General features: G+C 40.9%; 1 protein-coding gene across 6 annotated transcripts in view; it reads right to left on the bottom strand.

Moving 5' to 3' along the window:
* Positions 1–983: 983 nt before the first annotated feature.
* TUNAR (TCL1 upstream neural differentiation-associated RNA) overlaps positions 984–14474 on the bottom strand; it is a 161987-nt gene continuing 148496 nt past the window's right edge. For all 6 annotated transcript variants that reach the window (XM_063160023.1, XM_063160017.1, XM_063160020.1 and 3 more), the window contains one exon: positions 984–1897. In XM_063160023.1, the coding sequence (XP_063016093.1) occupies positions 1712–1858 (147 nt within the window). In that variant the 5' untranslated portion in view covers positions 1859–1897 and the 3' untranslated portion in view covers positions 984–1711. The remainder of the gene's footprint in view (positions 1898–14474) is intronic.

Raw genomic sequence — 14474 nt, forward strand, 5'->3', positions numbered from 1 at the left:
CACCTCTGTTTATAAGAGGTGCCCCTCAGGACTTTCCAGGCTTTCTTTTATATCCTGCACTGAAATGCTGTATTTTTGAGATCATTCCTAGACCCTGGAAAATGGTGAAAAAGTCATTATTGATTCCAGAGGGATAGGTCTGATCACTAAAATTAATAAGACTCTAAGGTGAAAATTTTCACAGCTCTAGCTTACTTCAATACCAATCCTCCTTGTGCATCTGAGGATGCAACCCAAACCACAAGTCAGTAAACAATTAATTGACCTGGTTTTTAAGAGGATATATCAGAGTTAGTAGGCAATGTACTTAGGCAGCTTGAGGCAGAATTGAAGTCTCATATTTTTAATGCTTTGTATGTTTATAGGTACTGAACTCTGAAGAAAAATGGTGATCATCATCATTGTACATTCCTGTCAAAAACACAAGTCAGAGGATTTCACTGCACCAATTCAGTTAAAGCACATGTCAGAGAAGCATAAAGAGTTAATGATCCTCACATTTAAAATACACTCTGTATTTACAGTCTGGATTTCACTTCAGCCCCTCACTTTAGGCTCTATAAATTTCTCTTTTCAACTGTATAAACCTCTGCTCACTTCTCTCAGCACAAGTACTTAGAGAGCGTGACCAGATACTGAAAGCCATAAATTCTATGAATTTTGCAATATTTTGTGAGATGCCTCAGTGTTCCTTTCATTTGCTTTTTCTTTTTTAAACTATAAATAGAGCCTTCTTTCTGCAACCAGTCTCCAAAGGTCACCTTACAATGTTTTGCTATTTCCCATATTAAGCAGCAATGCTTTTCAGCTGACATTCCAACTTCAAGTCATGCATGTGAGCATGATGTGAGCTTGCTTCAGACCTCAGTGAGAGGGCTGCAAACAAGACTGCTGTATAATTGCCGAGGAAAATAACATCCATTGTCAAAAGGGGCACTTAATCAAACAAAATTTAGCTGCATGAATACAAGTGTCTCCAAATATTTGGTTCATGCTAAAAATATAGCACATTTATTAAAAATATATATTTATAAACATTGGTATGAACAGACACAGATGTTAAGCAAATGAGAAAGGAAAAATAACCATGTAATGTACTTCTCCCAACATTTTATCAGGTTTAGGCAGACCTTGCTCAACAGAATTGTTTTTTTCATGATTGCACCATATGTTCATTCTAAATAAAAAGCTTGTCAGATTCAATGTAAGTAAAAGCAAAAACCAAGAGAAAAAACCATTTGACCTAAGAGACACGTGATCTGTGCTATGAGGCTATCTTTGAGTTCAATCTTTGCGGGTATACAGCATACATTTCTAATTATATATAGTTTACAGTTTCTTTCTTTTCCTTTTTTTTCTTTTCTTGTATTTTATTTTCTTTTCCTTTTTTTTTTTTTTTTAATTCTTTTAAAACAACATATCCCTGGTAGATTTCTTCAAAGCTACAACTTATATAACTGCAGTCATTCTCCCCCAAACTGAAAACCAAACCGAAAGGGAGAGGGCAGGAGAGAAGAGTTAAGCTTATTACTGTGTGAAAAAGTCTTGTTAAATTAATTGTGCTTCAGTCTTCGCTGCCTTCAGGCAGTGCTTTTATGATGTGTTAATATAATACAGAGTCAATTCTGATTAAAGAACTTGTCAATAGTCAGCAATGTTTGTTGTCACTCTTAATGGCCGTTTTATCTGGTCTATTTGCATGCCTTCTAGTTTACAATGTTGTATAAATATACACAAAAATGATCACAATGAGGTTCAGAATTGTCCCAATAATTCCAAGCATTGCCAAGATGGTTTCTTCTTTGCTTTCCTTTTCTTGACTGCCTTTATCTTCTTCATTTCCACTAGTGATTACCATCTTGGTGGCCAGTTTCTTTATCCTTCCCTTCAGAATAACCTAGATTTAGGAACAAAAACATCAAAATGGATTATTAGTTGGAGTATAGAAGCTCATATTAATATTGGAACCAATGGCAGAATTTTTGCCCCATAACATATTTTATTAAGAATTCATTTGAAAAGAATTAGTATTTCTATTAGCTGTTCAGTAAATAATTAAAATTATAGTTCAGCTACTCTGTGGTTTACTTATAACCCTCTGCTTATGTGCCAGCAACCACTCCTAGCACACATAACAGCTGCTATAACATAATAAAACTGGTCAGAAATGTACCATGAGGTGAGACTCCTCCAGCATCAGGGGGGACTTTGCCTGCACTGGGATCTTGCCATGTGGTGGAGACCCCATATTTACACTTCAGCCAAGAAGGGAGTGAAGGGAAATAAAACTGGGAAGACCTTGCTTCTTTTTTTACTATGAAAGAATCATTAAAGAGAAAGGCATTTTGTCTCCCGATGAGAAGGAAGACAGCAGTGACTTCTTAATAAATAATTCAAAATAAAAGCAAAACCAAAATAACATCCATCTTGGCTTTTATTTTCCTCGTTCTTAATGTATGATGAAAAGTTACTTGCAGTGCAGTGAGCTGAAATGTATCGATCTGCCTGCAGGGAGAGTACAGCCATTTCCCAAGCAACAGCCCCAGCCTAAAAAAAGCAGATTCCTCAAATGTGGGACGAGCCCTGACTCCCAGCACAGCTGAAGCCACAAACAAAGAAGCTTCCTTGGTCTTCCCACCATCGGATTGTTCAAATTAGAAATGGATAAATTCCTATCTGTGTTTATCTCACACTGCAAATTTTAATCACATGGGCAAACCAGAGTGTCCCAGAAAACTGAAAAAGGTTGGCTGATCTCCCAATGCCAACTGATCTGCCAAGATCTGGGTTCAGGCAAAGCCCTGCTGCTGTCTTCCAGGCTACAAACCATATCCCATCGTATTTCTGCAGCAGAAAGCAGTGGTAGGATGTAGAAAAAAAAAATCCCCAAAAACTCCTGCCTTAAAGAGGGATTTGATTTTATTGGACCCTCATTCCTCCCTCCACTAAGTCACAGAGCAAAAGCAGTATCTCCCAGGCAGTGCATATATTCAGGGGGGTGAGGGCTCCCCAAAAACTGCCCACCACCTCTGTGGGCACCTCCCCTCCTGCAGGAATCATCAGAGGGGAGCCCTGACCTGCAGCTCCTCTGAGCTGCTCCTGCACTGCACAGCCACAGAGCAGCAGCCGGAGCACTCAAAGGATGGAAAGGACTGGGAGAGGTAAGGAAATCCTGCAATGGAGAGACTGAGAGGAAGAACTGAGTATCCAGGCAAAACAACCTGGGTTTTTTTTGTCACACCTGCAAGCTGTTCATCTATAGGACAGAGAGTAACTGCTGGCAACTTCCTAGAAGTGTTTGATTCCCAGCAGGTACAAGGGATTGGTGGCAAGTCGGGCTCTGCAGAGGCCTCTGTACTGACACTTGCATTAGCATTTATGTGTTTTGTCTTCTTGTAACCAGTGGATCAGAGAAAAAAAAAATAAGAAGGGACTCAGAAACCTGAGAGTACCCACAGCAAAGAGCAGTCAGTGGGAGCAGGGGGCACCAAGGAGAAGGGCATCAACCATCAGAGCATCAAACATCAGAGCATGATCATCCAGAAGATCTTTGGATAACCTGCCCCAGGAAAGCAAAACTTCACAGGCACCAGGTACCTCACAGGGATGTGGCTCCAGCCCTCAGAAACTGTCCCCAGAGTTCCTTCAGCCACAGCCATCTGCAGCTCTCCCTGCAGCACCTACCTCTTCCAGCAGCAGAAGGGTTTTGTCCTATTTGCCCCAGCTGGTGTCCAGAGGAGGGTTTGGCTGCACCTGGTGCATGTCCTTCCTATCTTGTTAATTGCCACTGAGAAGTCAGTGGTATCTTAACAAACAACTTGTCTCTGGGAAATCACAGGAGAGTTCCTACCAGTGCCATTTTCACACACATCACAACCTGAGTGCATCCACCCCGTGTGCCATCGGACCACAAACCCACATCCCAGGCTAGGACATGCAGCCATTACTTCACCCACAGAGCCATGAGTCATCTGGATATTCTGTTCTTTTCCCCTTCAGTAACTGGAAGGTTTTCCCTCTGGCCGACTGTTTGCATTTCACTGTTTATTTGAGAAATCAAGTAGGATTAAAAATATGGTCTGATAAAATCCCTGGCCTAGAATGGAAGGATTTGAGGGGAGAGTGAAGTTCTTTCTGGCTGGTTCCCACAAGAGCTGAACACTCTTGATTCAGCACACTGTTTCCCACAGAAATATGATCATACCCAAGCATCTTGTGGGTCAAGCCTCTCTGGCTTGAAAAAAGCCAGAGAAGGTACAATTTGACTCTGCATCCTGTGCTTTGGGCAGTTTCCCATTCACACCAAAAAACCCACAGAGAGTGGGGCAGAGCCCCAGCTCTCAAGGGGCAGCTTGACTCTGCAGCCACTAGCACTCTTAATTTTGGTACAGTGACCCTGCACCACATGTGCTAGGAAATCCTGACTCCAGGATTAGTGTGAACAGAGGCAGCATGGGGCTCAGACAGCATCTGATCTCCTATTATTAACATTCCCATTCTTTTCTTAATAAACTGTGCAGCAAGAAGTCAATATCAAATTCTCTCCTGCAGAATGCTGGATCCTAAAATTAACATCCATCTAAAAAGTAGCTAAATAATTCACACATGAAGGAGACATATCAAAGGCTGTTAGATATAAAGACAAAGCCTCTGGCTTAGCAAATTCTTGAGTTGTGAATTTTTTGTAAGCTATGAAATTATTCTTGGGGAAGTACCACTACACCTTTGCCTTATTATTAAAGTCTCTCCCAGGCACCCATTACTGGCTAATGAGAACGGCAGAGATCCTTGGGCTGCACAATCTCTTATTTGAGGCTGCACAATCACGTTTTTCCTCTTTGCAAGTTGTACTCATTAGCAAGGAGATAGTGGGTGGTTTCAGGTGACATGGGATCAGACTGCCAAGGTTATTTCTGTCCCACTAAGTGGCCTTACCTGAGGGAGAAGTGCTCAGTGTGATGCAATGAAATATGCACAGAGAAGCTGGTGGCTGGAACATGATGAACAACAAGGGGGCATCAGCAGCTGAGAGTTTGCAGAGGGGCTGAGGCACAGTGTGATTTGTTGGAGGTTGTCTCTATGTGCCTGTGTGCTGTATTTGGCTCACACTATGGTGCATCCTGGGACTGCATAAACTGCATCTTTCTTGGACAAAACTACACCCAAAAAAGTGCTTTCAGCCCATGGCAGTAGGGATCCAGACAAAAGCTGGTGTGAAGTATACCCCCAGAAAATACACAGTGTGGGCACTGGCAGCACGGGTTTCCCTGGAGGGATTGCTCCAGCAGATCTGCACTGCTCTCCATTTTATACAGCACCTAAGCAACAAGAGGCAGCACACAAAGGCTTGGTCTTAAGAGGAGTTAACATTCAAACAGGACATGACTGGGACCAAACACAATTATATTAATACTTTGCCAAATATAGCACCGTTGAAATCAAGGTAAGCGTTGACTTTGTACAGTGAGGAGAGCAGAATGAAAATTACTTCTCCATATGTAAGGACTGACCTTGGGAGAAGAGTCGCACTCTCCTAATGGCAGACTCAAGCCTTTAACCTTCACAGATCTCATGCTCAGAGTGGTATTTTTGCTGGCTGAGGTTTGTGGGTGTTTTTTTCTACTGGGGAAATACTTGCTGTCAGTTTTAGTATAATTACCCCAATTAAGAAAATAGAAAAGTCATCTGGCTTTCTGGGTATCTTTTCTCAGTCTTTATTATTCTCTTCTAGAAATGGATTTCATTTATCTGACATTCTTTAATATTTTTATGATTTTTATGACACATTTTTCCTTTTGTATTTTTCTGGTGGTACTTCAAGCTTGACAGAAACATTCCTTTTCCTTACCCAGAACCACGGCTAGAACTGCTCAGATAGGAGGGCTCAGAACACTAAATTTACCATTTCTTTTAATAACTATCCTTCTTATTTAATTGCTATCTCATTAGGAAAGCACTTTCCTGCCACATCAAAATTAATGTCTTTCCTACTTCATTTTGTAAGATTCATCATTAACCCAACATCAGCCTTTGTACGGATACATATTCCAAAAAGCTATCAATTAAAAGATAAATATTCTGTGTATTCTGCACTGCACATGGGAGACAAGGACAGTTCAGTGGTTAGGACACTCATTGCACTATTCATCTCCTTGCACTTCTGCTGGCTTCATCCCTTATATCTACAGGAAATCCACTTATTCTCTCTGCCTCAGTTTTTCATCTTTGGGATTCTTTGAAGAATGAGTTATTCAGCCTACAGCAGAAAATGGTTCATTAAAAAAAAGTGAGGCCTTGAAAATATTTTGTTTCTATACTCATTCCAAAACAGGAACACACTAACATGAAAAGTTTTACGTCCAGCTGTGCTATGAAATACACCCACTACCATCTCCCCAAATCTGGGGAACGTTCTGCACATCGCTCCCATTGCAAATAATCCAGTGAACCAGGAAAAGCATTTCTAGCAAAAGATCTTTTTGCATCTCTTCACCCAGCATGACTGATCTAAAGGTGATGGCTTGATGGCAGGGCTTTGGAAAAGGCAGTAGCAAGTGCATGTTTGAGAATTTACTGCAGTGTGTTTGTCACATCAAACATAAAAAGCACATCCCTCACAAAGCACCTGCCCTGACATATCTGACAGTTTTTGAATATTCTGGCACCTTGACTTGATCTTGAAAAACTTTTGTAATATTAAATCATTTCTCCTCTAAGTCATTATTTATGAGCTCCCCAAAGAGGCTGCAAGTGGAGGGCTCAGCCAGCAGAATCTGAGCTCCTGGGAACTCAGAGAAGGGGAGGATCATCCAGGCCCTCCGTGCTCCTCCTGATCAGCCCTGTGCTGTCATGTATTATCTGGCACCTTGAAAAACAAAAATGGAAACTTCTGAAAACCTCCCAGGGTCAGATGCTCAGCTAGTACAGAGCAGTCTTCCTCCCCCAGCTCAGCTCAGCTCCCTCCATTTACATCAGCTGAGGAAATGGCTCCTTGTTTTCAATCTACCTTGAATATCAGTGAGCACAAATTTTGTATTCTTAATCCATAATCACAGACAATCACCAGCTAAATTGTTTTGATATTTAAACTTGTTTACAGTCCCCAGGCTATTAGTTGTGATGACACATTAAGAGATAAGAGAGCTTTAATTTTCTGAGGATAGTTCCACCCTCTGGGGATAAGAAACACGCAGTGGAAACTTGTTTTGATTAGCAAACTGAAGAGGGCACAGAAATCACACACAGCAGAGTGGGAGTGCAGATGCTGCTGGAGCTGACACCTTCCCTTATCTCACAAACAAGTGCTCGAATTACCAAACAGGGAGGAGAGGCTCCTCGAGGATTTAACCTCACTTAAACATCACAGTCAAATGCAGTTTTGTTCCTTTCCTCCTAGTAAGAACTTAAAACCTCCTTTTCCTCCAAGGGCAAACTTGGGAAGTTGGGTGCTTGGCTTAAAACCTGGACAGCCCTCAAGCAAGATGCTGAGCAGGGCATTAAGTTTCGCTGCTTGTGATGTATGGGAGGAAGGCACGCTTGGCACACACATTTTTGCTTGTTTGCTGTTCTTTTTTGAGGGATTACATTGTCACATTCTCACTTCTGTGATGATTTTTTATCTGCTCTTGATCCTTGTGCTGTTTTTGCCAAACAGTCCTCTCCTAAACTCCAGGGTACTTGTCTGCTATCAGTCAAGATCCTGCTCAGAGAAGCACTGGTAGGTGCAGGGAACCACATTTGCATTTCTTATTAGAGTTGGATTTCTTCTTTCAGTTGGGAACTCAAAGACACCATGGAAATGCAAGATGAGGCCAAGAGAAGCTCTGGGGTTGTAAGAAGCTTGACTAAAAGCTCATCCAGGCACAGCAGTGTGCACAGCCACTGCACAGTATGTATGAATAACAGAGGAATCAAAATGGAATGAGCAGAAATTAATAAACAGTAGAAATCAGTGTACCCAAGAGAAGCAAAGACCTTCCATAAGAGAAGGGAGAGGAAAGGTGCCCATGGGGAGGTCTTTCATTAGAGAAAAGAAGATCAGAAGGAACAGGAATGTGAGCCAGGTTCAATAACACTCCCCAGCAGTGAGCAGAGACCAGTGCCTAAAGCAAAGGGATGTCTCAGTGGAGAGAGGACACAAGCACTTATGTAGTCCTCAAGCAGGAAAATAAACCCACATCAGACTGCTGCTATGCTGAAGGTTTTAGTCAGTGGGAAATACTTGCTATTTATAGCACTACAGGATATTTCCAAAGGTCTCAGCAATGTGAGACCCCCTCTAGAATAAAGGGAAGCACTCAGCAGCAAAGAGGTTACTCTGAGAGGGCAGAATTTAAATAAGTAATGTATTACAGGGCTCATCCTGCTCTTCACCTTGGGTCTGATCCAGTTTGTTCTGGCAGCAGTTTTTGTCCCCCAGGCAGCTTAGAACTCAGGGGAGGAAAAGGACTTGCAGCCAGTTTCACAGTTCTTCCTTCTCCTCCTTTATGTCTCTGGGACTACTCACAGCCGTGATATACTCAGGATACCTAAGCTCTATTGTAAAGAAATAAAATATTTTCCATACAAATATCCTTATCTTAGAAACAAAGCCCTAATCCATAGCAGAATAATGATCCTCAAGCACCAGGCTGTTAGTAGTGTGCAGGCAGTGCCATCCCCAGCCTCACTGACAGCCTTTGGTTCCCCCACCTACAGCAAGGCTTCCCATGTCAGGGTCCATAAGGCTTCACGAGTCCCAGGTTCCTGGGTTGTGGAAGATACAAATCTGCCCAAAGGCAGAGAAAATTACCCTTTAACCCACAGTCCTTTCCCTTTTGGTATGAGATGCACTATGAAGAATGAATGAATTGTTACAGATCAAAATTAAGTCTATATAAAACACAACTTATAATTAAACACAATTTATAATTAAAAGCCCAAATTTAACAAGCCCAGAGGTTAGCAATTTTCTGGTTCAGTCTGAAGACTGGTGAAAATTCAGTGTGTTTCTGTTTGGTTTGGACTGGCCTATTTTGTGTTCACAACCCATTTTCCTGATACACAGCACTTTGCTGGCTTGCTCAGTGCTAATGCTCAGGAGCAGAAGCATTTGACTCTCAGTGGTGCTGTAGCACACACTTGCCATTTTCCTCCTTTTAAGTAATCATTATTTCTTTTCAGACCTTTAGATTTCCACAGTAATACTGGTGCAAGTATTGCTCAGTTTTATTAGAAAAATTCAGATGGTCCAACTTCTGTTTGTTGCTCACATAGAGGAAAATTAAATCCTGGCTTGGAATTTGGAAGTTAGTGACAATACTACATCATGTTTGCTGAAATCAGAGTTCATGGGCTGCCTTTTACTTTAGGACGCAACAAGAAAGTCTTTAAGCTGAACAGAAAAAATGGTTGAATGAATGAAAAGCAAGGAACAACTTTATCCCAGGAGTAGCCAGTAGTTAAATTAGTGCGTGGATGCAGCTATTTTTGGTAGCATCTTATTCCTTGATGCTACTAAAAGCTCGACAAGGACCCAATATTGTTTTCTTTCTGTTTTACCATTTTGCAGTCTTCAGTGAACTTGTCACTACAGTGTCCTCTAGCAATGATGTCAAGAGATAATTAAGGGACTTCTGAAAAAGTATCCACTTATTATTTGAATTTATTTTTTCACTCCTCATTAGGCAATTTGGGACAAAATGAGTAATTGGCTTTTATTCTTCAGGCCACCTAGAATGTTGTAAGTCTCTTACCATATCCCTGTAGCCATCTTTTTTCAAGAATGACAAATCCCAGTCTGTCTGGTGCCATCCTCATGCAGAGCCTATTCCATGCTTTTGGTTTTTTATTTTTTTTTTTTGTTTTGCCCTTCTCTCTGGCTTTTCTGTTAATATGAAGGAGTTTTTAAGCAGCAGATGGCAAAACCTTCCTGGGCTTCAGGTATTAATGTCCAGCCTGTGAGCTGAAGCTGTACTGTGCTAACCCCAAATATTTTGTCATTTACAGATATCAAGGTTGGCAGAAAGGACACTTTTTGTTCAAAGATGAAAGAGAAAGAGAAAGAGAAAGAGAAAGAGAAAGAGAAAGAGAAAGAGAAAGAGAAAGAGAAAGAGAAAAAGCTAACACTTCTCCATACTACACACTAGAAATTATGATAAAGATTTGAAGTTTGAAGCCACAACTCTCTCTTCCAGTCTTTTGCTCATCCTCCCTGGTTTAATAAAGCAGAACAAAAAAATCTATCATGAGCACATCTGAGTGCTGAAAAAATCCAATATAGAAAAATAAATAAACAAACCAACAGATAAATCTGTAGAATTCCTCAAATTTTCAATATTTTTCCAGATAAATGCAGTATTAGCCGAAAAAGCTTTGTGAAAGAAGGAGATGCTAAAGTATCACTGTCATTTCAGACCTATTTTTCTATTTCAAGGGCATCTCCAGGCTTCTCTTTTAGGAGCAAAAACACATTGAAAGCCCTGTACAAGGAAAAAATGCAATATCCAAGTCTCAGAGAAAGACAGGTCTCCGTTATCTGCCAGAAGGCACATAACCTCTGTCATAAGCAATTTGAAGATCTGTCCTCACCACTGCATGCTGGAATGGAAACTGAGCTGCTTCAAAGACATTAAAGAAATATTAAGAGAATGGAAAGTGACATAAATTTATATTAATTTGTTGCTATATAATATCCCCAATTCAGCCAAGGCCAGGAGATAATTTGGCCTGTAATGGATCAAACTACCTTTAGCTCAGATGTGACCCCTCCTTACAAAATAAACGTGCACCAGAAGAGCATTCAGAAGCCTGAGGGGTATAGAAGTAGAGTTTCTCTAGGAAATGCCTTTTAGTGTGCAGGTAAAACAACAATATGTAAAGCATAAAATCTCCACTTTTACTTCCATCTATATGTTTATTCCAAAATTAATTTTTAATTATGGGTACTTTAAGGGAAACTACAAATACATCCAATCAACTGACACTTTCTGATTTAGGAGAGTTTTGTTCAGGGTTTTTAAAAATAATTTTAAATTTATAAATGTTTGGTTTGAAATTATACTTATCGGCCATTTGTCTCGGGAAAAATAATTTTTTTGGAAAAAAAAATCACCTAGTTTTGCTGTTTATAGGAATGATACTTGTAAACCAATTTTTTTATCCACATAAAAACCTGACAGTAATTTCTGTGAAATACTCAAATATCTTCACTTTGAAGCAAGGACTGTATTTTCAATTTTACTGTGGCTGAGATGGTTTGATATAAGTGCTGAAGAAGGTTTTGTGTGTCTGAAAAGATGTTTACTTTTAAGTGATAGGTATTGTAAAAGAAATTACTTATCTTGTAATTTCTTTTCATGTTTATTTACTCTCCTAGCCCGGTGTATCCTTGCAGCACTCCAATAGGTTGAAATTACATTGATAGTTTTCCATAGGAAAATCTGAACAGCAGACAGTTTTCATTTTGCTTTCAAAAACAAATTCTTTGAGTTTTTTGTTATTAATTTACAAAGACCACCCAAAAATGCCACAATTAAAGGTGATCCGGAAAGAATTCAGCCTCCATCTGTTCATGCATTTTCAGGCAGGCTTTAGAAAGCACTGAATTCCAGCGTCAGTTGGAGCACCACACATTTCCCATAGAAAAGGAGAAAAAGAAAGCTTTTTCTTGTAGAGTGTTTCAATTTCTTTTTTTTCTGTGTCAGAATTTTGAGGTGTCAGGAGAATCTGAGAAGAGGAACAGCAGTCTTTTGTCTGTAAGTCTGAGATGCTGCTCTGAGGACCAGGACAAGCTGCTCACACAGTGCTTTTCACACCTGTTCCCTGGTCTGTGTTTCTGGGAGCCTGCCTCGGGCCTGGGGGTTGGAATATCTGAAAGTGGCAACTACTGGCCAGCAGCGTAGGGGAAGGTAATAGGAGCTGCAGGATGTGCTGCCAGGTCCTCTGAAAAATTTACATTAGACACCCACAGTTACGGATACCTGTAATTTTGCTCTTTATTTGCCTTAGGTTATCAGCTGTACCAGGGAGCAACGACACTCAGAATTGCTATTGAGATGCTATAAATGGAAATTAGTCAGTGTTTGCACATGGCAAGGACCTGCATGGTGGAACACCCTGGAATGTCCCAGCGGGAAATAATTCTGCCTTCACAGCAGAGTCTGAACTATGCCTGGAAAAGAAAATCAAGTATTGAACTCACAAACGGAGTAATTTATTATGGGCACCGAGTGAGACTCGGATCCTACGCAAAAATAGTCTGTGACTGATGCACCTGTGCAAGGTGGCAAATTAATGGAGTAGAGACAATTGTGCTTACAGCATTTCTTAGCTTCAAGTGCTGAGCTGCACAACCTTGATAATGTTCTTTTCACATACTGTTTTGTGTGTAATTATTACCTGTATCAGTCCAAATTTAAAAACAGAGTATTTCCCTATTGAATGCCTCTTTTAGGATGCATTTGTGGCTGAATTTTAGAGGTTCCAATACCCTGAAATTCACACTGAAGGCTATTGGCACTGTCACAGCAACACCATCCAAACTCTGAAAATTTCAAAGCCTCTTTCAAAGCCCTGGGATGAGCACTCCAAAATGGAGGCAGCCAAAAATCCCTTGCCACTTGTAAAACATTAGATGTAATAGGATAAAATAGCAGATAATTTGAGGAAGAAGCTAGTTTCTAAACCAAAGTTGTCAAAGTAGGGTAACACTCCAGGCAACCAACTCCCACACCTTTTATCATCATCATTAGTCATTTATATTGCAGCAGCATGCAGCAACCCCTGCTGACGTCTGGGCTAGAAACCAGACACAGATAGGGAGAATGATACCTAGCCCAAGCAGCTTGCAAAATTACAACAGTATGAAGTGTAGGAAAGGGAGGGAGGAAGAACAGAAGGTTGAAGTGGGTTGCTGAAGGTCGATTTGCACAAACCTGGCACAGCCAGGACAGTCAGGGCCTCGATCCATGGGAGCAGCTGCCCCTCTGGCTCGTGCTCTGAGTGAGCGTGGCATGGGAGAGAGATGGCAGCTTGACTTGTGCAGGTCCCCTGCTCCTGGGAAAAAAAGCTGGTTGTGCCAGGAGTAACACATTTGGGAAAACACAAGGGCAAGGTGACACATCTCCCCTTCAGGTCTTGGGGTAGAGCTCTGTGGCAGAGCAGAGGACTTGGAATTTCAGAGGGAAAACATGACAATTACATCACAAAATGCTCTGGCAAGGCCATTGGACAGGCAGTGAAGAAAAGAGCATGGGAAGAGCTGGTTCTCCTATCCCCTGTGCATTGGTGCATTGCTGTAGCAAGTGTTTGCTGTTGGGAGTTGTGGTATCACTGGCTGAGGTTGGCAGGGACCTCTGCAGGTCACCTGCCCCAAGCCCCTGGTCAGGCAGGATCACCTACAGCCAGCTGCCCAGGACCATGTCCAGGGAGTTTTTCAATATCTCAGAGGTGGAGACTCCACAACCTCTCTGTTCCCTGCTTGCTCACCCTCATGGTTATGTGCTTCTTGAGGTGCAGAGGTTTCCATGGGGTAGCAAAAGATTTCACCTTGCCAGTGGAGCAGAGCCTCTTGGATTCAGTTCTTTTTCCCTATCACTTATTCTCTTTAAAAAGATCCAAATTATGTGGCCACAGATCTGGAGAGATGATTTGCATGTCTCCCAACTGTACAGAATGCCTAACAACCCAATCCTCTGTCAGCAGTGGGCACTGTGCTATATAAGGAACACACTTTGATAGCTAATGTAATGCAACGTACACATCATGTTGCCTCAAGGTCATGGGAAATTGTATCTGTTTATATGATGCATCTTGACATACTCTAATGTAGTGCTAGTAATTTAAAACACTGACCACATAAAATGTGAATAAGACCAAGAACATAGCCACAAATTCCACTGACTTTCTGTATTAGAGGATTCAGCAGCATATTGGTGATTCTTCACAAAGATTTCAAGAAAAGAATGTATATTTTGCCACTTTTTTCTTAAATGGACACCAAGTCAAACTTCATTCACAAAACCAGTAAAATTTCTGCTAAAAAGAAATCTAATCTGGATTTATGACCCCAGAACAGAGAGCCAAGTTTAATCCTGTTTTTTTTTAAACATATACCATTATATATATTCATTAAAAATACTGCTTGCAATAAAGATGCTGCTAACAATAAATAAAATATTCATAGTATCTGAATTATGCAAAACTGGTCATTGGAAATTATTTTGTGCAGGTCCCAGAAGCCTTATAACACATAGGAAGTGCCACTGAGTGCCACTGAACTGGTGTGATAAGTAAATAAATGCAACTTGCCTGGAAACAGTAGATTGGATAACGTTTCTTTAAAGTTTGTTTTCAAAACTAATTGTTTATGGGTTATGAATTGTTGCCCAAGATGTCCTGCATGTTCACACAGACCTGGGTTTTATTCTAGCTGCTGTCATACTATGCATATAGGACTGGTGCTTTCTCTGTTAAAATACTTTGCTCACATTTGT

The sequence above is a fragment of the Melospiza melodia genome, chromosome 6 (genome assembly GCF_035770615.1).
Source record: "Melospiza melodia melodia isolate bMelMel2 chromosome 6, bMelMel2.pri, whole genome shotgun sequence".
NCBI lineage: Eukaryota > Metazoa > Chordata > Aves > Passeriformes > Passerellidae > Melospiza > Melospiza melodia.